The 26,292-nt window shown below is 42.2% G+C and overlaps 1 protein-coding gene and 1 long non-coding RNA gene across 4 annotated transcripts; one reads left to right on the forward strand and one right to left on the reverse strand.

Moving 5' to 3' along the window:
• Positions 1–778: 778 nt before the first annotated feature.
• LOC114801263 (uncharacterized) lies at positions 779–2,048 on the reverse strand. The gene is made up of 3 exons (XR_003751474.1): positions 1,482–2,048; positions 1,146–1,259; positions 779–797 (listed from the first exon to the last, which is right to left on the reverse strand). It is a non-coding gene; the product is annotated as an uncharacterized LOC114801263 (long non-coding RNA).
• A 3,472-nt stretch (positions 2,049–5,520) lies between these two features.
• erbb3a (erb-b2 receptor tyrosine kinase 3a) lies at positions 5,521–25,743 on the forward strand. 3 transcript variants are annotated; one of them, XM_028998029.1, is made up of 29 exons: positions 5,521–5,769; positions 10,410–10,564; positions 11,301–11,487; positions 13,461–13,580; positions 13,659–13,721; positions 13,813–13,931; positions 14,670–14,811; positions 14,937–15,050; positions 15,477–15,597; positions 15,775–15,848; positions 16,062–16,152; positions 16,382–16,402; positions 16,753–16,967; positions 17,185–17,317; positions 17,423–17,516; positions 17,842–17,996; positions 18,132–18,185; positions 18,281–18,422; positions 18,609–18,728; positions 18,855–18,953; positions 19,719–19,904; positions 20,199–20,354; positions 20,643–20,718; positions 20,804–20,950; positions 21,165–21,262; positions 21,380–21,577; positions 21,684–21,749; positions 21,837–22,119; positions 23,552–25,743. In XM_028998029.1, exons 1-29 carry the CDS (start codon positions 5,694–5,696, stop codon positions 24,310–24,312), a joined length of 4,266 nt encoding a protein of 1,421 aa, XP_028853862.1. In that variant the 5' UTR covers positions 5,521–5,693; the 3' UTR covers positions 24,313–25,743. The 3 variants fall into 3 exon arrangements, with proteins under 3 accessions (XP_028853862.1, XP_028853864.1, XP_028853865.1); XM_028998031.1 differs by having other exon boundaries at positions 16,385–16,402; XM_028998032.1 differs by lacking the exon at positions 16,382–16,402.
• The last annotated feature ends 549 nt before the right edge of the window (positions 25,744–26,292 follow it).

The raw sequence follows: 26,292 nt of genomic DNA on the forward strand, positions 1-26,292 counted from the left end.
GCGTTTCCGACAGAGGGCGCCCTTTCCCCAAAAAAAACATCTCTGCTTTAAAGAATGAGTTTTTGTCATATTTCCTGATAAAATTTTAATATAATATTGTTTTTATTGTTTTTTTTATACTTTATACTCTGTATCTTCCTCTTCTACACCAACCACCTGAATGTCTTCTCTCACCACATCCAGTAGTCTCGATGGGATGGGTGGAAAAAAGAGAAAATAGTGCATCCTTGTCCTCAGCATCATTACTTATTACGTGTTTATATTCAAACGCAACCAGTCCGTTTCTTTTTTTTATGTTTTTTATCACCCATTAGCCCGCTGGGACAACGTCAACAACGTTGACTAGCTCTGCGTATCTTGACGTCAAACTAAGAGGAAAATCTCCTCGATTTGAAAAAGAATATTGTGTATGCACGCATAGTACAGTCAATTGTTTTATTGCAAGCAGCTAGATCACTACTACAGAGACCCTTAATTGCCATGAAATGCATGGTTTCTGTACTAGTCAGTTTAGGACAATTATTTAATATAGCTTCTATAAAATAGCTTCCAATACATCTTGGGTCACTGATTGTTTAGCAGGAATGTAGACAAATTATTTTTCATGAGAAGCCATCAATGCCAAAAGGATTTAACTTGTCATATGAATCAATATGCCAATATAATGAGGTCCCTTTGAGAATTACCGTCTCTTGTGGAATTGTCCCTGGACCTTGTAATTGTTCCTGGATGAAGTCAATAACACCACCGAAGTCTGTGTAGGCCTTCCATCGTCTGAGCCTGTTATCTTGCAGTTTCTGCAGATTACAATCTGATTACAATCCAGTGTCTGTGTGTAAGAGCAGCAATAATTTTATTTTATGACATTCCAAAATGAAAATAAAACTTGATTAGCTGAGGCCTCTCCATCATGTTTTTTAGAGATGTAAATGAATTTAGAGTAAAATAGAGTAAAACTAACTCTGTACGCTACCTTTGTTAAGTCACTAATTGTAGATCAGTGAACCAGCACTGTTGTACTAATGTTAATTTGGACGAATTCGCAAGAAGAAAATTTATTTAAGAGTGTCAGTGAACATTTAACAGCCAAAATGTCCATTGTCTTCAAAGCAAGAAATCATTACATAGCCATATTCATATCTTACCCGAGGCCTCTGTCCCTGGTATAAGAGACTTGAACATGAATGTGAACATCTTTCTGGTATGTCCCATCCCTTTCCCTTGACGAGGTATGATAAAACGTTTATAGGAGAGGATGGCTGTGAATATTATTTTCCATCAGGCTTCATAAATCTGACAAATCTGGTAAATATTAAATGAGAGTCTTATGTGCAATTTAATTGAAAAGATAACATGAATTTGATTTAACGAGTAATGACACTTTACAGCAACACCTTTTTTCATGACAGTTGATTGAGAATGTCATGTTGATTCTAGCCCTAGTCTGTTTTCGGTCTTGGTCTTGCTCTCGGTCTCAGTACCTTCAAGTCTCACCAGTCTCTTGGTCTTGGTCTTGGTCTTCTCAGCAACGTCTCAGCCTCGGTTTAGGTGGTCTTGACTACAACACTAATCCTTGTCACCCATCAATGCAAATCACAGCATTTTTAACACCTCTTATTCACCAGCCCTTCCGAATACTCTTTCCATCTGCTCAACACACGTTTGAACAGTTGTGCTTTTTAACCCTCACCTTCTGCACATCTTTTCCAGGTCTGTCTCTCTGCTTCTCCCTCCTTAGTGTCTAACCTCATCCACTGCCACGTTTCCTTGTTCACCTTTTTTCTGTCTGGCTCTGCCTTCACTATCCTCCTCCTCTTGATATCCAGACTCATCCTACAAACCACCATTTTATGCTCTCTGGCTACTTTCTCCCCTGTTACTACCTTACAGTCTCCATTCTCCTTCAAACTGAGTGTCCTGCAGTAGATAAAATCAGCCTGTGTGTTTTTCCTCCACTCTGTTGTCACCCTGTGCTGCTCCCTCTACTTCAAGTAAGTGTTCGCCACAGCCACGTCAATCATTTATGTTGAATCTACCAGCATCTGACCTTCTGCATTCCTCTCTATTTACTCATATTGATAGATCTATATGTATACATCCCCAATGTGCCTTTATAAATACTTGAAATATTGTCAAGAAAAGGAGTAAAACCTTTGATTGGGAAACAACAACAACATTTAGTTCTTATATATCCCATAATCATATAAAGTATGTCTCAATGAGCTTTGCCAGGCCCTACAGTTGACAGCCCCACACTTGATCCTTTGAGAAAGAATGGAAAGAATGTTAAAGTTAAAGATAACAAGATCCCTTTCTAGTATTTTGGTTAGCTAATTGTTAGAAACGGTCAGGTAATGCAGATCAATTCTCAAAATTGTCCCTAAAATTTACATTTGTGGCATTTATCAGTGAGGGCAGTGGTGGCCTAGCGGGGAAGGAAGTGGACCCGTAATCGGAAGGCTGTGGCGCCAAGGTGCCACTGAGCAAAGCACCGTCCCCACACACTTCTCACCAAGGGTGATGGTTAAAGGCAGAGGACACATTTCGTTGTGTGCACCATGTGCTGTGCTTTCTGTGCTGAAGACAAAGTGAACAATCACTTCACTTACAGACGGCCTCGTCCAGAGCGACTTGCAGTCAGTAGTTACAGGGACGGTCGCCCTGGAGACACTCAGGGTTAAGTGTCTTGCTCAGGGACACAATGGTAGTTGGGGTGGGGTTTGAACATTTTAAAGCACTTATGTAACTGCAAATGCTATTAATGTAAATTATAGCAAACATGTTTTCATGTTTGTGAAGTTACTAAGAAATGGCACTTATAAAAGGTCAACTTGCAGGGAAAATAAACTACTCATTCAATTGCTGAGAGGGCAAATAAAAACCCGCAAACCTGCAAAAAAAACCTCCCAACTGTGGAGTATTGCTGCCCCGTTCTACTGTACAACAACACCTGAGCACACATGACCTTCATGGTAGAGTCAGCAGAAGAAGACCTTTCCCCTGTGGACTCAACGTTTTGGCAACGACGTGAAAGGTTAATTTTACGAAAAGAACATGATAAATATTAACCAAGTATTAAGCATGGGGTTGGGTGGATGGATGGATGGATGGATGGATGGTGATCTGTGTTGCAGCAAGTGGCACAGGCAGAGGGAAGAACCTCATTCTGGAAGCAAACATCACACCATCTGTAACAAAAAAAGACGGTGAAAACTGATAAGCAAGTAGGGCTGAGCCCTATTTGTTGATTATCGCTCTGGCCCTGAAGCCTAAAAAAACACCATATAGCTCTTTTTTCCATTCAATAACTCCAAGACCTGATGCAGTATTTCTAATCAAATATTAACCTCTTTAGATTTATGCCCAGACCAATGAACCTCATGTTTTATTCAAGACTCCTTGGGACAGAACCCTCGGCCATTTCTGAGAAACTGACCTTTGGTGAAGGTCGCGTTCTGTGAAGACAAACATCGCAAGCAGCGCTATTTTATACATGCCTGTCACACAATGTCCCACAATGTCCCTGTGTAATTAGGCATGAACTCTAGGGGGAACAAATACTGTCTTCATTGTCTTTTTCATGTAAGCTGTGTGTGCGTGTTTTTTTTTTTTTTTTTACTTGTTTGTTCAATCAGTGCTTCACACTGACGGGTTCTTCAGGAAGAGCCTGTTTGGGCAAACCAGTTCCTCCACTACCCTACTACACCTCCTACTCGAGCGGAGCGCGGAGGCTTTGCATGAAAGCTGGAATTACGTGCTAACAACAACGTCTTACAACAAAAGCAGCTTGTTGTTGAGCGATTAGTGCTCCAGCAGGGCACCATTGTCTTTGTTGGGGGGCTCGTGTGACCACGATGTTCCTCGTGTTAACTCACCATGGCAATCCCAACTCTGCCCAGTGACGAGGAGGAGATGTGTAGCTGTCACAACTAGAGGCGGCACCTCGGTTTCTAGAATCAGTTTGGCTGAGGCAAAATTAAATCAGCCCGTGTCTTGTTCGCGGCTGTTGCCTGAAAACGGTGGAATTAGCAACTAATATGACAGAGCAACAAAAAAACAAGCTTTTCCTGTCATTTTTATATTTTCTGTATATAACATTTAGATTATGTTATCACCTTTATCACCTTGAAAAAAAAGGCCATATTCATTATTGTGTTTATAAAATACATAAATGCATGAAGTACGTGGAATAAATCCTCTCAACGTATGAAATGCTGGCTCAGAAGGGGCTTCTGCGTCACGTTGGAAAGTCACCATTTAGTGCGCGTCACACTGGACAACAACTTGGCATTAATTAAAATGAGAGTTTTTTTGCTATTGACGCACACAACATGCCTTCTGCTCTGCGTGTTTGTAAGAGCTCTTGTGCTGAGGTGCAGAAGTCGGTCGACTCGGTGGGCCACAATGGGAACCATTGTAAAAATCTCGATCCAGTACCATCAAAGAAACAACGATTAGCCAGTTGACGATTGTGGGACACAATACGTCCCTTCACAGCAAACAGCGAGTCTTCTCAGACCCTTTATTCACAGCGGCCTGGCATTATCAGGGCCAGGCCTCTGCGCAGTGCGGATAAGAGGCGAAGCGGGAATGCAGCAGCAGCTCAGCGATGGACTCCGCTGGTTCCACCCCTGGCTCAAGTCTGAACCCTCTGACCCACCGTTCCTTTAGAGTCGAACCTGTACTGCAGGTTTTGATGTGGTCGGCGGAGCTGCATGTGTGGAACAGTGTTCTATGGCAAGTTGCGTAACCCATTTACTCCACTGTTCAAATGTTTTGGGTCATGGTTTGGTGCATTCAAAAGACATCAAATGGGTGAATATGAGAAAATATATGCGTACGTGTGGTGAGGAACTTTATAAGAAACAATTAGTCTAGAATTCCAGTGGATGCTGTGTTAGGTAACCCAAGTCTGTCACTTTGAAATCTTCATAAATCGTTAGAAAACACTTTCCCATCATTTTAGTAGAGTTGAAATCAGCTGCAATAATTAAAGAAGCAATAAAACTGTCCAGAATCACATCTTTGTGCATTAGCAAATATTTCAAACCATGCTTAGTTATTATTCTTATTATTATTTTTAGGATGTTCTTTCATGCGGCCCACATGTTCCCACCGCTTTAAAAACCCCAAACAACCAAAAAAAATACACATATTTTAGAGCAATGGCTCACATGGCCTCTGTAAAAAAAAAACACACATTTTTAATTTCCCACAAGGAGCTCCTTCAGACACAAAACAAGCTCGGACCGTGCAGTTAAGAGAAGCAGCCACGACACAAATATGTTCTTGCTGTTCTTGTGTTATACTTTTTAATAACAATGGGCGGGGGGGGAAACGAACTGAAGCGTTTCACGCTCATGACAGAGAGAGAAGTTACAATCTCTGTCGAGCGCCGTTGCGCAACCGACGCGCCTCTCCTGATTGGTCCGTTCGCCGCGCTCCGGACCAATCAGCGCTCCGCCCGGAGTCGCACGGAGCCGCGCTGCAGTACGAGACGCGCGGCGCGCTTGTTGACGCGAGTGCGGCTTCGCTGCCGCCGACATGGATGTTCGTCTCGCACCAGTCGGAATTAAAACCCAGAAAGCTTTTTAAAAAGAAGAAGAACAAAAAAAAAAACATTAAATCATGACCTTCATTCTCACGCCGGAACGAGCGTGAATTTGGACCAGCCCTCCTCAGCGTTTTCTGGGATGGCGGCGACGCTGCGGCTGCTCGCGCTGTGCGTGGCGCTGCCGTGGGTCCCCGCGCGCGCGCAGACGCAGGAAGGTGGGTGACCTCTCGCACCGGGGTGACTTAAACCTGCCACGCTGCAGGTTCGGGAAATTCAAACCATTTTAATAATTGTCTGCAGGAATGTGAACATGAGCTCTTGCTATTTTTGCATTTTTTGGCGTGCGTTATCGCCATTTGGTGAATGTAAGTGAGCCTGTACGTTTACGGCATTTATCAGACGCCCTTATCCAGAGCGACTTAGTTACAGTCAGTAGTTACAGGGACAGTCCCCCCCTGGAGACACTCAGGGTTAAGTGTCTTGCTCAGCGGCCCAATGGTAGTAAGTGGGATTTGAACCCGGGTCTTCTGGTTCATAGGTGACTGTGTTACATACTAGGCTACGACCAGCCTGTACCTGCTCAAGAGTTGGTCAACTTTGGTTTGACTTTTGACCATTGGCAAATGAGGCGGAGTCCGTACTTACACAACAACAACAACAACAACAGCAGCAGCAGCAGGTGATGGTGTCCAGCCTGCACATGGACCATATCACCAGGAAAGGTGGAATGCTCACTGGCCTCTGCTCTGCTTCAGAATACAATAAAATACTATCCAATGCAAAAGGACGTTAGATCTCAAACACTCCTGACTCCTGAGGTTACTAAGTCACTTGTTTCAGTCGTTTGTATTCTTATATTAAAATGTGGTGTTGGGAAATTTGGGGATACTTTTCTGTAGGCCAGATCTTGAATTGTTCTTTGGGGTAATTTTTAATGTGATGTTTTTTTTTTAAAAAGAGAAAAGATTGGATGTTTACTTGGATTGCTATTGCTATGAGGAGGATCTCATGATCAAGGGGTTAAATTCTAAGCTTTTAGAATGCCTAATCTTAAAATGCCTTTTGAACATCCACTCACTGTGTATGTTTTATTATAGGGCTTTTTTTCCTTGCATTAACTTGTTATAATTTAAATAAGCTTCATATCTGGCAGGCAGGTCACTGCCCTCCTTTTATAACCGTGTTTGTGTGTTTTGTACGTGAGAGAGAGGCCTGTGTGTGCAGCGTATGCGTGCTACATGCTGGACATAAGATAACTCTTTTTATGGACACGCCATAAAGCCCAATAGATTAGAGATACCACAGAAAATAAGTTCTGACATTGAAAAACAACTGGCTGTCCTTAGATTTGATTGGTTGGGTGAGAAAAGTTTGAATGTGTGTGTGTGTGTGTGTGTATGTATGTATGTATGTATGTGTGTGTGTATATATATACATACACACACACACACACACATATATATATATGTGTGTGTGTGTGTGTGTGTATGTGTGTGTGTGTGTGTGTGTGTGTGTGTGTGTGTGTGTGTGTGTGTGTGTGTATATATATATATATAGAGTTGTGTAAGGCAAAAACATTGTTAGGTTTCTTTCACACCTGGTCATAACTGGGTTTCCGGACACTACATGTACCACACTGGCGCCTGCTGGGGATGCGCTAGGCTGTTTAAATGCAGTCTAGTTATTATTCTTACGATCCCCAGTTGAGTTGAGTTAATGTCATCACTTGACTGCAGAATTCCCAGTAGGTGACAGCCATTAAAAAATATTCATGTTGCGAATAATATTGCCTCCGGTGTAAATTAGTTCAACATGCCTGTATGCTCCTGTAATTGAATGGCTTTTCGGAGGTGGCACTCATCATCAATAGTTTGAATAGTGAATTAGAGTTTAAAGTCGAGGCACGCTGTAGTGTGGCTGCACTTGCTATAAAACCTGTGCATTGCTTTTGTCTTTAGATTACTTCTTAGATAAATATTCCTATTTGCTGATTAAGGAAGTTAAGTCGAACAAAAGTGAAGAAACAGCCACTCTTCCTTACTGGCTTTTCCCTGTTGGGCCAGACGTCAACAAATCTGTTTTTCTGAGGATTGTCTGTTAGCCAATTGAAATATTAACCATGTGATGGAACTCCACCCACTCTCACACACACACACACACACACACACACACTGAGTGGAGTGACACCTGACTGACTCACCTGAAATATGTTACCACACAAGTCTGGGATTCTGTTTACGACATGAAGTTGAACACACTTCACTTCACAAACATTTAAATGTTTTTTGTGCTGTATGTGTATGTGTGTTAATTTGCGGAAGGTTCGGTTTCGTGATTATGAGTTATTTACAGGTTATTGACAGGTGAAGTGTGTGTATGTGTGTTGGTGTGTTAATTTGCGAAGGGTTGGATTCGTGATTTTGAGTTATTTACAGGTTATTGACCGGTGAAGTGTGTGTATGTGTGTTGGTGTGTTAATTTGCGTAAGGGTCGGATTTGTGATTTTGAGTTATTTACAGGTTATTGACAGGTGAAGTGTGTGTTGGTGTGTTAATTTGCGGAAGGGTTGGATTCGTGATTTTGAGTTATTTACAGGTTATTGACAGGTGATGTGTGTGTTTGAGCGTACTATTTTGCAGGGTCATACACGTGTTTGCGAATATGCATTGTTTGCAGGTTGATTGATAGGGAGTTAAGTTGGATGTGTGTGTGTGTGTGTGTGAGGGAATGTCTCTGGCAGGTAGGTATGTGCTAATCTCTTGCTGTCGGGAGCCAAGTTTCTGTTTACCTGACTCCTCGCTCCTGTTTCTCTCAGCAACTTGTTTATCTCCTCCTCCATTTCTTTTTTTCTTCCCATTTTGTTTTCAGAGGACCGAGGCAGTTGAACCAGTCCATGCATTAAAATTCAGGACATTGTGTACAAAAAGCATGTATGTGTGTTTTTGATTACGTGTGAGATTGATTCACAAAAAGATTGAGTATTTACTTTAAAAGTTTTGGAATGAACTATTTGCTGCATCATGAGGATTGGAACAGACTGGAAGAGGAAAAGTGGAATAATTTGAGGACATTAACTGAGTGCTGGCGCTTGTTTTTGTGCGTTTACAGAATCATGTCATTGTGTCCATGTGTCCGTCACACACATTTTCTCTGCCTCCCACACACACAAACACACACACACACAGAGCGCTTCAGTGTCTCCCTGACACACACACGTCGCCCCGCCCCGCAGTCTTTCACTGTCGCCCATCTGCAAGTTCTGAAATGTCCCTCTTGAACAGAATTATCGAGTGTTTCTGTCTTGGAGCGGCTGGCCTACTGTCTTCAAGTCTAGCAGGTGTTCTGTCCAGCTGCATCTTCTAAATGAAGCTGTGGAAGATGTGGAGGTCTCCCGCGGCCCTGCTTGGCTGCCGCTTCTCTGTGCCTGGGAGCCTGCATTCTACTGCTGAACTTTGTATTACTTTGGTCCAATCAGTTTCTTATCTCGTGTCATTGTATTTTTGCTCCTGAGTGTGTGGCCGCGTGTGTGTGTCTTTGTGTGTTTGCCTGTCTGTCTTTCTCCAGGTGTTCATGGGTATTTCTCAACCTCCATTGTCAAGTTCTCAGTAATTTTTAAGCCGTCCTCTGATAGCTCATAACCGGCTGGGTTGCTTGAGGAGGTGAACCTAGTCCAGCAACAATAAGACTTCCTTTACTTGACTGGTGTCCGTCAATCATAATTAATTCAAATTATGCTCTTATACATTAATATATTAGCTTCATGAGATGATTGTTAACACGAGGACTGTTGAAAGCCATGCCCACTGTCTAACTTAAAGTGACTGAGAGGAACCAAGAGTGTGAAACGCTGCCATCACCGTAAACCCTTTTTTTAAATGTTACATTTACATTTACAGCACTTATCAGACGCCCTTATCCAGAGCGACTTACAATCAGTAGTTACAGGGGACAGTCCCCCTGGAGACACTCAGGGTTAAGTGTTTTGCTCAGGGACACAATGGTAGTAAGTGGGATTTGAACCTGGGTCTTCTGGTTCATAGGCGAGTGTGTTACCCACTAGGCTACTACCACTATGTGTAACCTCATATGTATTTATTTAATAGATTTGTTAAAATAGTTTTGTTTAAATGTTAAAATGGTTGGAAAAAGGGAGCAGGCTTGTCAATGTTTGTATGGTTGTATGGTGTAGATCATAAAAGCCAATTTTATATTTCAAATGAATTATTGCAGATCAGTACGAAATGTCGTTGTGTGTGTGATACAGAGGAGTGTTCTGACTTTTTCATGCAACCAAGATTTAAAATGAAGTGATTAATTCTGTTCAGTGTGTGTGCAGCTAGCTATTTTTACACAACGACCCAGCCCCATGTGTGTTCTTGTGTATTGCATGTGTCACATTGTGATGATAAGTAGGGTTTTAATGTGTTGCTTTAATGGAATCTCCAGCCTTCGGGACAGGCCCACGGTCGGTGATCCTGAGGTCGAGATTTGAATGGCAAAGCAGTGTTGCTCTTTCTCTTCCTCTCTGTCTGCCCCTGCTGGTTCTCAGGAAATAAACAAATATTTACTCTGCCCATTGTCTTACCTGGTCCAGACGTTGGCTCTGGTTAATGAACTTCTTATTTTGAAAGAGCAAAACTGTGTCATGTTTTGAACCGATGCTCCACTCTCGCTGTCCGGGATTGGTCAGCAGTTCACTTTTTACATACATTTCTGTAGGTTAATGATGCAATTGACAGCTTTTTGGTTATATTATACTATTTTATTTTACTCAGTATCCAAATTCTGAATTAAACTTCATATGTTGTGGTTAAGCACATGTTTGAAGTAGATTATGTTTTTCTCGTCCTTCCAGTGGTCTGCTCTGGAACTAAGAATGGCCTGAGTGTGACCGGGTCCACAGAATTCCAATACAGCATGCTGAAGGAAATGTACACGGACTGTCAGATCGTCATGGGTAACCTGGAGATCACACAAATGGAGCACCACCGCGATTTCTCCTTCCTCAGGGTGAGACGATGGGATCACTATTCACAATATTTCATTGTTGTCAGAACTGACATTTTGAATCATTGTAAAAGCACAACTCTTGTTAGAAAGGTAATATACGGCTGTGGGGATGTCGTGGTGCATGGGTTGTCCATCACAGCTGCAGGCTCAAAAGCACCGTCATTCACGGCTCAAACTGAGCAGCATCTTAGAATGTAATAATTTTTTTTTTTTTATTCAATTTATATAATTTTTAATTTTTCATCATAAAAATGATAATTCCCAAAAAATTGATATAATTCAACAGAAAATGTATATTATATTAAAAAAATTTATTATATTACATTATTTTTTTTTCCGTATATCCATTTGTTACTATTCTACTGCAGGGTATGTGAGGTTTAGGCATGACTGTTAAGATCAGATCAGGTCTTCGCCAGTTGACTTCCTGGAAGGAAAAGCTGTCTTTCATTGTCTTATCATTGTCTCCAGTGGATGATGTCATTGTCTAGGATGTAAAAACGAATCCCCTTTTTTCCAGGACCGGATTTCCAGAGGTCACACACAGACATTTTGCTACATTTACTGGTGCTTGATTTGCATAAATATATATATTGAAAATCAAAACATTTGCACTTTTATCATTTTATTGTTAACAAAGGATACATTTTGAAATGTGCTTGTCAGTAAAATGAACCATGCATGGCCCAATTTGTTTTACTGCACCTAATCTTTAATGTTATCTTTTGTCTGTCAGTCTATCAGAGAAGTGACAGGGTACGTGCTGATCGCCCTGAACCAATTCAGCAAGCTGCCACTGGATCAGCTCCGTGTCATCAGAGGCACCACGCTCTACGACAACAAGTTCGCTCTCAACGTCTTCCTCAACTACCAGAAGGATGGTGTGCATGGACTGCAGGAGCTGGGCCTCACACACCTCACTGGTACATGCTTACTGTCCCACACACACACGCACAGTTGTCCGAGGAACACACTTACCTGAAGCAAAGTGTAAAGGTTAAAGCATTTCATTTAGATTTACATTTTATAGCATGTTATTGTGATTAGTTTGATTCCTTTATTTGAATGTCCGTGCTTCGGCACACCGTGGTCCCCAGTGGCAGCATTAGGATTTATGGGATTCGATACAAGATGTAGCATTTTGTAAGATTGCCAAGTTTGCCAGTGAGAATTATTGAGTAAAATCTGCATATTTGGTTTGGTAGCAGGGATGAACACTGATGTGACGTGACATGAACAAGCAGTATAATGAGCAAAGAACATTAAAATGAATGCCGGAGGAAGGGAATTGTTGCCAGATTTGGCACTTTTGAATTTGATATTTCAGTGGGGCTCAAAGTAGGTTTTGTGAGAGTTGTCATCCGACTCACATCATTAAAGTTTACACACAAATAATTTTACACGCAAAAGAGCTGGGTGTTTTCTAAAGACATTAAGCATGATACATACCTTTGCCATCAGTATCAACTCTTCCTGAACAATGGTGATGTACCTGTGTGTGTCAGCTCCGAGTAACAGCGTGTTTGTGCGCTTATGACAATTCCTGGTAAGTCAGGGAGAGCTTTGATATTCTCACACGCCCCCAGATTGCAGTGGCTGAATCCTGAAGTGAGGAAAAGGTGTATGTGTTGATCGGACTGTGTGTGTGAGTGGGTGAGTTTTGGTGAAGACAGTAAGTTTCATGAATGGAAGAATGAGTGGGAGTTTTACATATCCCCCTCACAATACACACACACACACACACACACACAACCTTACACAGAAACACACACGCGCATACATCAGTGAGTGTAATACCGCAGTACATGCCTTGACCTGCAACTAGACTGATCTCTTTTTTCATTCCATGTGAATGACGGAGAGTGTGTGTGTGTTGCTTTTTCTCATCAACTTGTCTGTGTGTCTTTTTGTCTCTTTTACTGTTTTCTTAGTCTGAGACCGCAGTTCTGTCATTCTGAACAATAATTTTTAACACAGACCTTTCTCTACTGTCACATCCAGGTTGCCATAAGGCTAAACGATGCAATAATGCTGAAGCGGATGACAGATCACTCACATAAGCAGGCTCTGTTTCCCATTTATTTCATTTATTCTTTCAGTAATGAAAAGCACTTTTTTATTTCCTTTTCACCTTGTAATCCGGTCTCGAGGATCATTTCCTGCAGCTGCCCATCGTTGTTAGGCCTATCACGTGACTCCTTTAAATGAAAAGCAACCGGGCAACTTTTCCCCTCAACTGTTGCCAAGATTATGTTGTGTTTCCTGGTTGTCTTGTGTGTGCAGGCTGGATATTCCCACTTCAGTTTTTACTACCATGACAGTATCTATGGTTGTCAGTGTTGGCCCAGTCTAGCCAGATGAACTGCTAGTAAAATAGTACTACTATTCTATTATTATTATTATTAGAATAATTTGTATTGGGCTGCTGATGATATCAGTTAGAATTTGGGAACGCCCCAAGTTATGGGTGCTTACTGCTCACCAAGGGTGATGGTTAAAAGCAGAGGACACATTTCGTTGTGTCACCATGTGCTGTGCTGCAGTGTTTCACAATGACAATCACTTCACTTTCAATTTAAACTGGTAAACACGTTCTACAGCTCATGATATGAGGTAACAGACACAAGAGCTTATCAACCACAGGAAACACAGGTACAGGTGAAATAGCAAAAGAAGCAAGATGAACAAACCCAAGACCCCAAACCAGAAACGAGCACTGAGGAAAGACACGGAAAATGAACACGTCCTATCTAGTGGGTAGTGAAGAGTTAGATTCCAAACCATAAGCAGCGGCAGCACGTGCCTGAAACATGTCCCTAGAAGGGGGGTCATAAGAGTGAGACAATGTCCCTTACATAACCCCTCTTTTAAACACGTTGGGCTTTTCTTTTTGCAGAGATTTTGAACGGCAATGTCCAGATCCACCAGAATTCCTTTCTGAGCTACGCTCCAGGGATTGATTGGAAGGACATAGCGGGCGGAGCAGAGGTCATCGTAAAGGACAACGGGCCAGAGCGTGAGTAGCATAATGAGCAAGCCAGAAAGACCAGCAGCAGCCATCCCAGCGTCTCATAGTGCACTTCCTGTCTTTCAGTGCCGTGTCACACGGCATGCAAGGGGCCGTGCTGGGGGCCCGGTGAAGACTCCTGTCAAATCTGTGAGTAATACGCGCCCGTCCTATCTCTGTATACACACTCGCGTACACACAGATCAATGAGGCCTTGTTTCTGCTCTGCTTGCGTTTTCAGTGACCAAGACGGTGTGCGCACCACAGTGCAGCGGCCGCTGTTTTGGCCAGAGCCCCAGCGACTGCTGCCACACTGTGTGTGCCGGCGGGTGCACCGGCCCTCTGGACACAGACTGCTTTGTGAGTCGATGGGATGCAAATGAGAGCAGACACCCTGTTCGGGCTGATCACAGCCGTGCCTTCATTAAAACGCACATCATTAGACACATAGTCTACAACAAACCGAAAACCCACCAAAAAAATACAGCTGATTAATTTTTAATTTTTTTTACATATTTCAGTTTTCCACCAATTCACAGTTCAGTCAATTGTGGCTTTTCTTTAGCTTGAGTGAAAAGTAGGCTTTAATATTATGACTATTACTGCTGCTGTAATTGATGGACTTGTCTGTGTGGAACATTTTTGGTGAAAAATATAACTTTAATAAACTACTGGTCTCATTTAATAAACTTTTTTGTAGCTGTAATTGGCCAGAAAATGAAATAATGTTAGAATAATGTTAGTAATTGATGGGCTTGTGTCTGTGCAAAATATATCAAAGATTGTTCTAATAACAGAAAAAGTGTATGATGTTACAATAATACTAAATCCACTGTTAAATAATGCAAGAATTATAATTCTGACTTTAATTTAGGAAGGGTTGACAGGCTGATTGGTTGACAAAGCTTTCCTTGTTTGGTGAGATTTAATTCTTATTAGCAGCTCATCGTGCTGAAGAAGTCGTGTTGGTGTTGAAATTCAGCTAATAACGGACACGGAAGGGCGGGCAAATAGAAAATACGTTTTTTGAAGTGAACTCATAGCTGAACATACTTTGTTTGACATTTAGTCTATTTTGTCTGTCTTTTCTGTCTCCAGGCATGTAGGAATTTCAATAACTCAGGCTCCTGCGTGTCCCAGTGTCCTCAGGCCTTCATCTACAACAAGCAAACATACAAAATGGAGCCCAACCCCAATGCCAAGTATGAGTATGGCTCCATGTGCGTGTCCCAGTGTCCTGGTAAGTCTTCCTGAGGTGCTGGTACTCTACAGCACCCGCATACTTTCTCAATACTTTGACAATAGACATTTTCACTCACTTGAACAAGTCAAATTCACAGCACTTTAAATGTTGCTTCAACGCAGTCAACTTCCTGGTTGATGGCAGTTCTTGTGTGAGCCGCTGCCCCTCGGACAAAACAGAGGTGGAGAAGGAAGGAGTGAAAAAGTGTGAGCCATGCGGAGGCCTCTGTCCTAAAGGTGATAAACACTCTCTTCTGTCTCTTCTACACACACACACACACACACACACACACACACACACACGTACAATGTGGTCCACACACGTCCACACACGTACAACTCGCCTATGAACCAGAAGACCCAGGTTCAAACCCCACTTGCTACCATTGTGTCCCTGAGCAAGACACTTAACCCTGAATGTATCCAGGGGGCGTCTGATAAATGCCGTAAATGTATGACATGTTGGGGTCATAGGTCAGAATGGGCTACATCAGCATTTTTACACAAAAAGTTGCTTTGCTGTCCACACGAAAACATGGAAATGAGAAATCCACTTTTAGAGAAAAACTTTGTCATGGGCCTTAACTGGCTGCTTTCATGTACCAATTATTACAATACAAAATATGGGTATAACAAAGACATTAATTGTCTGTTTTTTTCCAGCATGTTTGGGTACTGGTGGCTCTGAGTCCAGACAGACAGTCGACTCTCAGAACATCGACAGCTTCATCAACTGCACAAAGATCCAGGGGAGCCTGTACTTCCTCATCACAGGAATAGAAGGGTGAGCGTTCTGACATGCATCCTTTTATTACTACATGCCATGAAGTGATTAGAAGCGTCATGTGGCTTCAATTCTGGCCTTCTGTTTCGGTGCCACATCCCAGAACAACTTACATAACCTATTGGTGTACTTTTGTTCATTTTTTTGTCTGTTTTGTTTGTTTCTTTTTTCCTGTAGTGATGCATATAAAAACATCAGTGCCCTGGATCCAAAAAAATTACAAATCTTTAACACAGTCAGAGAAATTACAGGTAAAATGTGACCCACTAGTTGTATAAATGTATAAAATGTAAAGATAGCCTATAAATGTTAATAAAATATTTTGTATAGACAAACACATAGGCTTTTATATATAAAAAAAAAACTATCTACACACAAAGGAAAAAGTAATAATTACAAATGCCTATTGGACCATATTTTGCAGATTTGGGTTGTCAATCCTGTTAATCTGTTCTGTTAAACAGATACCCTGAGTGTGCAATCATGGCCTAAGGAACTGAGTGATCTATCGGTCTTCTCCAACCTGCAAATCATACAAGGAAGATCCCTGTACAGGTAAGAACCGAGCATTCAGACCACCACTAAAAAAAACTCTTTACCAGAGGCCACAGAATGTCTGTCCCACAACACGTACTAAATATCAGTTTCTAATACTGCATACAGCATGAATCTAACTGACTGCTGTTCCCCTATCATGTCACCCCCCCCCCCCCCCCCCCCCCCCCCCTTTGTCATCATCTCCTGAACCCCCCAACCTTCTTTACCTCTGCCACGTTCCCTTCAGCAGAGCAGTAAAACACAAAAGGTATGCTAATGTTTCAACACTTATAGCCTTAAAAACTCATATATAATGTGAGAGTGATCTACTGCATGACCCCTGCTGTTACACTGTGTTGCATGTTACCATAACAGAGCCATTCTGATCTGTTGCAGAGTTAAGTTTAGGGTTTTGTTTTGGGTAAATACACGTGTGTTTGTTTTGTGGGTGTGTAGAATTCAAGTTCAGTACCAGGGCACCGAGTTGGCATAATGTCCAAAGCAGCTGAATTACAACTTGCCATGCTGGCATCATTCATTCATTTCAACCATTCCTTCTTCCCATACTGCATCTCCTGTGTCCTTCTCGCTCGCTCTCTCTATCCTCCTCCTTCTCAGTGGTGGTTACGCGCTGTCGGTGATGAAGATCCCCACACTCATGTCGTTGGGGCTTCACTCGCTGCACCAGATCAACGCCGGCAGTGTTTACATCAATGGCAACAGCAAGCTGTGCTACTATAACACCGTTAACTGGACCAGGATCTTCACCAATAACCCACACACCCAGCGCCGGCTGAAAAACATCAAAGACAACAAGGCCGTCAAACAGTGCAGTGAGTATTTGTGGATTTCAGCAATTAATAGGAATTTTGTACAGAAGGATTTTTGTCATTTTACTATTATCATCGTCGCTGAGATCATGTGCCTACAACAATCCCAGTTTGCAACTGGGAGAGAAAAGGGAAGAAAATATAACCACGACATCGTGACCATGACATCACCCCCTAATAAACTGTCCGGCGGTTCACATTGTTTGTGTGTGTCTGTCAGCTGCCGAGGGGCATGTGTGTGACCCCCTGTGTTCCTCTGATGGCTGCTGGGGCCCCGGACCAGACCAGTGTGTATCCTGCAAGCACTTCAGGAGAGGCGGCAAGTGTGTTGAAAAGTGTCGGTTCCTCTCAGGGTTAGTTCTGCTTCCTGTGTGATTCAGTCGGTCTCGTTATCTTTATTGGCGTTCTGTTTATTATTAAGCCCTGTCCTCCTCACCACTCTCTATTTGTCTCTTCAGTGAAGGCCGTGAGTTTGTGGGACCTGACGGAGAGTGTTTGCCGTGTCATCCACAGTGCAAGGTTCAGGAGGGACAGAGCGCCTGCACTGGCCCGGTACAGTAACATGGACAGAGGCTTGCATTCAGTTTCCATTAAAACCAGGATGTTGATTAGTTTGGTTTCAAAAACGCATCTTAAGAGTTCAAGGTGATTGATAAAAAATAGACCTTACAGTCTCCCAGGAGACACTCGGGGTTAAGTGTCTTGCTCAGGGACACAATTGTAGTAAATGGCATTTGAACCTGTGACTTTGTGGTGGTCTGGTCAGAGATGAGTCTGTTACCCACTAGGCACTAGGCAAGCAAATTTCCTACTTGTGGGACTAATAAAGGATTATCTTATTATATCTCAATAAGCAATAACCCCCCTCTCTTTGTAGAGCGCTCATGAATGTGTAGCCTGCGCCAACCTGAAGGATGGTCCTCACTGTGTGTCATCTTGCCCTGAGGGGTTAATGGGGGATAAGGGATTCATCTATAAATACCCCAGTGCCAAGCGGAGCTGCGAACCCTGCCATGCCAACTGCACCCAAAGGTGAGAAAGGGTTAACAACTACACACATTCTTTTTCTACAGATGAAAATAAAATAGATGTAGAGTAATTCTCTAATGGGAATAATGTTGTAATAGTAACACAAATAAAATAATGCTGTCTATTTATGCGATTCAGGTGCACAGGCCCAAACATTGATGACTGTCAGGGGAGCACTAAGACTGCCTCTAGGTTAGTGTCTCCCTCTAGTGTTCAATGTGAGTTTTACAGCTGACATGCCATTGTTGCATGTTCTTGATGGATAAAACATACATTTCTCTTCACAGTTTGCCCACAACTGCTTTAGTGCTGGTTGTGATTACAGCAGTGCTCTTAAGTTTATCCATCTTCTTCATGTGTGTTCTGTACCGGCGCACTGTCACCATCCAACGCAAACGGGCCATGAGGAGATACCTTGAGAGTGGAGAGGTATTTTAGATAATGTATCGACCTTTATGAATTTTATAAAGATTTGTGTGTGATAACATGAGTGTAAGTTGCTACAAACAGTGGTGAAGAAATCATCCTTGTAGAAGACAATATTGGCGCCACTCATGTGAAAAATCATGAGTATATGTACTCTTGTATGACTGTTTTATGAATGTTTTGCTCCAGAGTTTTGACCCTTTGGAACCAGGAGAAAAGGGGGCCAAAGTTCATCTTCGGATCCTGAAAGACTCTGAACTTCGCAAGATCAAACTCCTTGGATCTGGAGTGTTTGGTTCTGTGCACAAGGTGCTTATGTTGCTTATGCTCACATTTGTTCAGGTTCTGTTGGTCTCTTCTCATGTTTCTTGCATCCTTTTCAATTTGTGTTTGAAAAAAAATATATAAATAGATTTAACTTTTTTTTTTTTCCAGGGTTGGTGGATCCCCAATGGTGACACTGTGAAGCTTCCAGTTGCCATCAAGACAATTACTGAACATACAGGCCAACAATCCTTCAATGAAGTCACAGATGTAAGAGTCAACAGCAAAAATTTCTATAATAATATATCTGAAAAAATGTTATATCTATATATCATTATAAAGACTTATGAAGAAGTGGGTGTATATAGGAAGTATCCTTTGTTTTATCTGCTTCTGCCACGACCGAGACGGGGCAAGTGTTGAAACGAAAAAAGGTGTTTATTCACAAGAAATGCACCAAAAAAGAACCAAAAGAAACCATGCCAAAAGCGCTGTCCTCCAGTTCTGGGTCGTTACTACCTCTGAGCCCGACAGTTGGACTCTTCCACTCGAGCTTGGCCCACGGTCACTGTGAGACGTCTTGCCTTGTGGGAATTGCTGGCCGTAGAGCTCAAACCTGCATGAAGGCTCACACAAAAAAACACAATGAACAAACCAGAACTTCCAGAAAACACAGACAAGGGGGAAGGACTCTGTAGCACTCGGGATCAGGCGGACTTAAATAAGGGGGCTAATGACAAGCCACCCCTGACACTCGTTTCACCATGAGGATCACTCCCTGTGCCGAAGAGCCCTATGAAGGGGACTCTAGAAGGAACCCACAAACCAGTAGTGATGGAATGGTTACCGCCTAGGGCACAGTAAGGAATTAGAACACGACACGCAGACACAGACACGGACCCTAATTCTCAGCAGAGGGGGTGCGTGTCTGGGGGGGTGGCACCGACGCAGACGTGACAGCTGCACTAAATCAGCATTTTCGACAATCGTTTTTGTCATAAGTGTATGTCTAATCTTGAAATATTGTTCCCACAGCATGTGTTGGAGATGGGTAGCTTGGACCACCCTTACATTGTAAGGCTTTTGGGCATTTGTCCTGGACCCAGTCTGCAACTGGTTACTCAGTTCAGCCCTCAGGGGTCCCTCCTGGAACATATCAGGCAGCGCAAAGACAGCTTAAACCCTCAGAGGCTGCTCAACTGGTGTGTCCAGATTGCCAAGGTAACGTCACAGACCGTATTATGTGGTCTTAGAAGTACATTGTTGTAAATCATTACATTAGATGATGTTGCATTGCATGAGTAAAAGTACCATGAGGGAGGATGTTTTGTTGAAATTGTTTGTCACAGATGAAGTGCCTGTAGATGAAAAGCTCCACTGTTGTTGTGATGACATAACAACATAAAACCAGAAAGTTTATCATGTGACAGGCTAAACTATAATTAAACATATGTTACACTACTGTACACTAAGTCTGCCTGCGCACCTGAATCATGGTTTGTTTTTACTCCCTAGGGCATGTATTACCTAGAGGAGCATCAAATGGTCCACAGGAATCTGGCAGCCCGTAACGTCCTCCTAAAGAGGAACAACTCGGTCCAGATTGCAGACTATGGCATAGCTGACCTTCTGTGCCCAGATGACAAAAAACACTTCTACAATGACCTTAAGGTTCTTATTTGGATTCATTTTGCTTCCTTGAATGTGTTTTTAGTGTACAAGCATATAATCAGGAAGTGTTATGTGGCGCTTCAGCTACACAATCTCAGACTTCCCCCATGCCGCTGACCCATGTTTTCTAAATTTCTTGATGATGGGCACTCATTTGTGACCCACTACCATTTCCCAAGTCTGTGCATTAATTTTCATCTCCATTTTGGCTCACAAGGCATGTTTTGAGTTTTGCTATAAATTCATATATGAATTATAAAATGAATGCAAATGCATATTCCTTCTTAGACCCCAATTAAATGGATGGCACTAGAGAGCATCTTATTTCGACGCTTTACTCATCAAAGTGATGTTTGGAGCTATGGTGAGACTGCACATGAACACTTTTCTTACTCAGACATTACCATTTACGTATCCGCAACTGATAAGTAACATTTTCATCTTTGTAGGTGTCACTGTTTGGGAAATGATGTCATATGGGGCAGAACCCTACGCTTCCATGCGCCCACAGGCTGTTCCTGATCTACTGGAGAAGGGGGAACGTCTCTCCCAGCCACAGATCTGCACCATAGATGTTTACATGGTCATGGTCAAATGTGCGTCTTGGTACAAATTTGGGGATTGTTTAATTCTCTTAATTTACATATCAGTCCTTCAATGATTTACAACATAACAAGGTTCAAATCCCATGAAAATGCTGGAAATGAAGAAATAATTAGTTAATGAATCGTTGTGCTTTTAGTTTATTTAGATGACCTCTGAAATGAATTAGTATTTTGTTTATGAAATTACAGTGTTTTCTCACTACAGGTTGGATGATTGATGAAAACGTCCGACCAACATTTAAGGAACTAGCTAATGAATTTACCCGAATGGCAAGAGACCCAGCTCGTTACCTGGTCATCAAGGTGAAAAATTTGTTACAATTATTCTAAAATAAATGTAAAATACAGATTCCAGCTGTCATCCTTATGATTTTCCTGTATTTTGTACAGTGTAATTCAATATGACCTTCTCCCGAACAGGGGGATGACCAGTTACCTGAGTCCTCCTCTGATGAGCCCATGCAGGGGGCTACAGAGCTAAATGATCTGGGTGAGGAGCTAGAGGTTCTAGGTGAGGAACTGGGTGAGCAGGAAGAGGAAATCCTTGAAGATGACATGGTTTTGCATTCCCTCTCCATACGAAGTCAGTCCAGATCAGTGCTGGATGGCCACAGCAGGGTGAGAACCTTTAACTGTGTGGCACCATTGAACATCAAATATTCATCCTTCAATGTCCATCTGATTTTAAAACGTGGATCTCCACTCAACTCTGCAATGTCCTTAGGGAGGTCTGACTCCATCGAGCCCGGGTTATATGGCCATGACACCAAGTGTAGACAGCCAGTCTCAGGTCAGTTGTATGCCTCACCTAATATAATTAATGTGTTTCTTCTTAGAATGCTCTGCCCATGACACAGTGTGTCCTTTTCTACCATAGAAACTGTGGGTATCAAGGATTCGCCTGAACTCCACTCGCACCATGTCAGAGAGTTCTGAGGGACGAGGCACCATGGTAGATCTGGAGATGAACGAAGACTTCTCGTCTGTCTGCAGCCTGAAGAGGGGTCGGTATCGAGAGGACAGTGCCTACATATCGCAGAGAGACAGCCTATCAGGAGCACTCGATGTGCTAATTACAGGCACACACTCTCCAAAAGTGCTTGGGAAGGAGGATGAGAATGGCTATGTGTTGCCAGGCCAGATGGACAGCCCAGAGAGAGGTGATTCTTTCTGTCGAATTAAAGCTAGAAATTAGAGTTAGTGATGTCACACAAACTAGTCATTTTTTTATTCCATCTTGGTACTAAACATTTTTTTTTTATTTTAAAAACTTTTTTTAAATTGAAAATGTCGTTAGATCATCATTGCAGCAAAACGGTGGGACCCAACTGTCTAGCTGTGCCACCAGTACTTCCACCAGGGTGACAGTGGAAATTGTTGGCCACTGTTGGCTGAAAAAAATAGGAAGAGGGGTGTGTCCGTAGGAAGTGTGAGTAGGGATTGAATGTTGGCAGCATGACTGGTAAAGGTAGAGAGTTGCAGGAGACCAGATGGATGGCAAGGCCATGTGAATTGGAAGAGATTTCAAATTGTTCTACCATGGGGGTGAATGGCAGCCGATCTCTTCCTCACATGCCTCCATGCGGTCGGTTTCGTGGACGTCCACGTGCCCCCTGCAGGTGTTAATGTGAAGGAAGAGTATGTTAGAAGCATTCTGGAGGTGGCACAGTTAAAGGTGCTGAGATTTGATTCAGGAGTGAGTGAAGGGTTAGTAGGAGGTTTATGGATGTGGAGAGAGAAGACATGCAGGCGGTTGTTGTGAAAGAGCAAGATGCAGAGGATAGGGGGGAATGAAGATGTTTCATCCTCTGTGGCCATGCATCTTTGACATGGAAACAAATCCAAGTGGCTCAACTCTGCACAAAATCATTGGAACTGGGTTACAGAAAAATGGCCTTCAGACTGAAAAATGGTTAATGGCTGTAGAATAGAGCTTTTTGTTTGCCTGAAGATATGTACAATGTGATTCTACAGGCAACATACACATGGTTGAGGTTACTTGCAATTTGAGGTTGCATTATTGCAAATGAAGTTGGAAATCTGGTGAGGATTAATGGTGTCCTCAATGCTGAGAAGTGCAGGCAGAGAAGATACTTGCAATACCATCAGCTAGTCTTACAATTGACCCCAAATATTTTCTGCAGCAGGAGAGTGACCCCAAACATGCCACCAATGTCATTAAACATAAGGAAGAACCGAAAGTCCTAGACGTGATTTATATGACCCTCCCCCAGAGCCCTGCTTTCAACATTATTGAGTCTGTCTCATTTACATTTACATTTACATTTACATTTAAGGCATTTGGCAGACTGTCTCAGATTACATGAAGAGACAGAAGAGTTCCTTCAGCAGACCAACAGAGATCCTTCAACAGCCATGTGCAATCGTATCTAGAAGAACAGATGCTGTTTTGAAGGCTATGGGTGGTTACACCAAATATTGATTTGTTAGACTTCTATTAATGGCATAATTTCTGAATACATTCTTAGTTTATAGCATTTTTAACACCTCCTAAACCTTTTACATTGTCATTACATTCTGGGTGTTTTGTGATAAACCATTAGTAAATCTCTCTTCTCTTCCTACCCTCAGAAACCATTCATTCATCATGTGAGGAGTATGAATACATGAACAAGCTTAATGTTTCTTTGAGGCCAAACCACGAACGGCGGCGACGCCTTCTGTCCGACAGCAACAGCGTAAGGTCGCGAGGATCCAGGCACCCGGCCAGGTCCTCCATAGAGGGCTCAGAGAGCAGTGGTGCAATTTCTCAGTTCTCCATGGATGACTACAGTCGCAGTGAGGATGAGGATGTCCCGGACCCAGAATTTCTGATCGCAGAAACTGAGTACTTTCACACGGACGAGGAGCAGCACTCACCTGAATATGAGTACATGGACATAAACCATGGGGTGAAAAAGAGGCCAAATGTACACCCAGACGTCCGCAGGCCAGGAATTAGGGCCGGCGTTAGAGACTCTATGGAACCCAAGGAGGAGGATGAGTTGGTGGACGGAGAGTACCAGTATATGAACAGACAGCCCCGGCTGAAGAAGCAGCTGGTGATGCAGGGCCTGAAGGGGGCAGAGGGGGAGGTGTATGAATACGAAGAAATGGAGTCTCTCAGGGTGGGGATCGCTGCTGGCCCTGGTGACTCTGTGGAGTACCAGAACATACAGAGCGAGGAGGAGGAGGAGGAGGAAGGGGGCATTAGGCAGCCCTCAGGCGTTGGGCCCTTTGTGCAAGTTCGGACTGGGGTTGGGGTCCGGTGTCAGGCTGGACGCAACTCGTTTGACAACCCAGATTACTGGCACAGCAGAATGTTCCAGAAAGTGAGCACTGTTCACACATAGCTAACACGGGTGAGTGGAGCATGAGCGAGTGAGTGTTCAGTGAGTGAGTGAGTGAGTGAGTGAGTTTAGAGTGACTGAGATGAGCAGGAACAATTAAATGCGAACAACTAAAAGGTACCTGATTATCTATTCAAGGATACACAATTTGTGTAACTTTCTCAACACACTAAATCAATATGCTGTTTTTTTTCCAAATTTATTACAACAGAACATTACAAGTGTCATTTAATGGATATAAAAGTTAATCAAAAGTTTAATCAAAACCACCACCCCTTGCCTTTATCACAGTAGCCCAGATTCAGGGCACGACAATTTTTGGAGATAAATTGTGTCCAAACCCTCCCAGCACCTTTCAAGCATCAACAACCAATAGTCGTTGTGGCTAATTAATGTGTTACTACAGCCTATAAAATATTAAAAACCAGTCCGTGGCATTTATGATGTTTTCTTTGAATACATTTTTGAAAAAGCAGTGTCTTGTTGATTTGATTTTAAAGGGCGGGCCCAAACGTCTGTCCGGTAGTGTATTGACTATGTGCAGGTCATATTGTAAATACTCTACGTGCATCTCTGGGTATGTAGACCACAACTCTTCTCTTTGCTTGTCAGTGGAGTACATTTCCCGTATAAGGCCGGTGTTGACAATCTAAGTGGCTCCACACAGCAGCAATGATTGCACTCCACCCTTTACATCGATGCTGCATCGAAAGCAAAGTGACAGTTTGATGTCAAAGAAATAGTACATTCTTACATTAAATAAGAAAACCAGACAGTCAAGAGTTAAGTGCCTTTTGAACTGAATTGTGGATTTCATGGCATTACCTTTATTATTATTGTTCAGTTTGTATTAGTGGTTGAATTAGTGTAACAATTTTGGTAACAATTATTGTAACTGGAAGGTTGTTAGGGGATATAAAAGGGAGGATGACCACTGTTCCATACATTAATAATACAATATTAATTTAAATGACTTCTTCTTTGGAATATTCAAGCACAATATTATTCTGTCTGAATTTGTTTTTCAGAGAGAAGTAGCATTCAGTCCAGCCAGCACTTCAGCTCAGGTTCAAGCCACAGTGTGTTTATAGTTCCTCAACTATCAAGTCATAAAGCAGCTCCTGTTTAGAAAAGACAGCATAAGGACTGAGATATGAAGAAAGGCTTTATTGGTTAACACTCACTGTGTCTGTTACCTCTTTACTGAATTGTTTTGTAGAATATGTCCTTTATATATTTTTTTCAAAGAATGTCTTTTTATAACACTCATTTTTGTACCTGAAAGAAGGAAAGAACTTTGGGACAATGTACAAAAAAATGGCCAGTTATGTTTTGTGTTGACAAATTTTATTCTTCTTAATTCTGTAATATCATTTTAAAATGTTGTGTTTTATTGTTGAATTTTTATGAATAAAGCTTTTTTGATTAATCTTATTAGCTTTTGCTTTTCTCTAATTTAAAAATAATCTTCCAACCATTTATATGACCCGTTTAAGTGTGAGGTTTTTGACAAAAGTATACATAAAATGTTTTAATGTTGATATATTATTGAATATAAAGTGTACTTACATTGGATCTATGTTCAAAGCAGTCTAAATTTGTTGGACTGATCTAGAAACAGTTAATAATGGTCCATGCTGACTGAATTGCATTACACATTTCTGGCAAGTTAAGCTCCAATCTGGCCACTGATTCCTTCTCATCCCCTGTTTGTAGCACTGGGTTGAGATTTGAGGATGTTGGAGGCCACTGGGGTTTAAAGAACTCACAAAACTCATGTTCCTGGTTCCAGCCAGAGCTGAAGGCCCATCTGAAGGTTGACTGAAAGTAATAGGGCTGCACATGTAACAATACAAGTTACATGTGAAAGCTAACTAGTAAATATACTGACATAATACAAGATGTAATACAAAATCTAAAATTAAAGAGTGACGTTGAAAGTGTATTGCACATGAGATGGAAAAATACATTAAGTGCCCCGAT

The sequence above is a fragment of the Denticeps clupeoides genome, chromosome 12 (assembly GCF_900700375.1).
Source record: "Denticeps clupeoides chromosome 12, fDenClu1.1, whole genome shotgun sequence".
NCBI lineage: Eukaryota > Metazoa > Chordata > Actinopteri > Clupeiformes > Denticipitidae > Denticeps > Denticeps clupeoides.

Excerpts from the sequence above, each read along its gene's own strand:
- erbb3a (XM_028998029.1), top strand. The coding sequence starts at position 5,694 with ATGGCGGCGACGCTGCGGCTGCTCGCGCTGTGCGTGGCGCTGCCGTGG. Across the intron at positions 20,951-21,164 it reads TTACATGGTCATGGTCAAAT|GTTGGATGATTGATGAAAAC; the intron begins GTGCGTCTTGGT and ends TTCTCACTACAG. Across the intron at positions 21,578-21,683 it reads TGCTGGATGGCCACAGCAGG|GGAGGTCTGACTCCATCGAG; the intron begins GTGAGAACCTTT and ends CAATGTCCTTAG.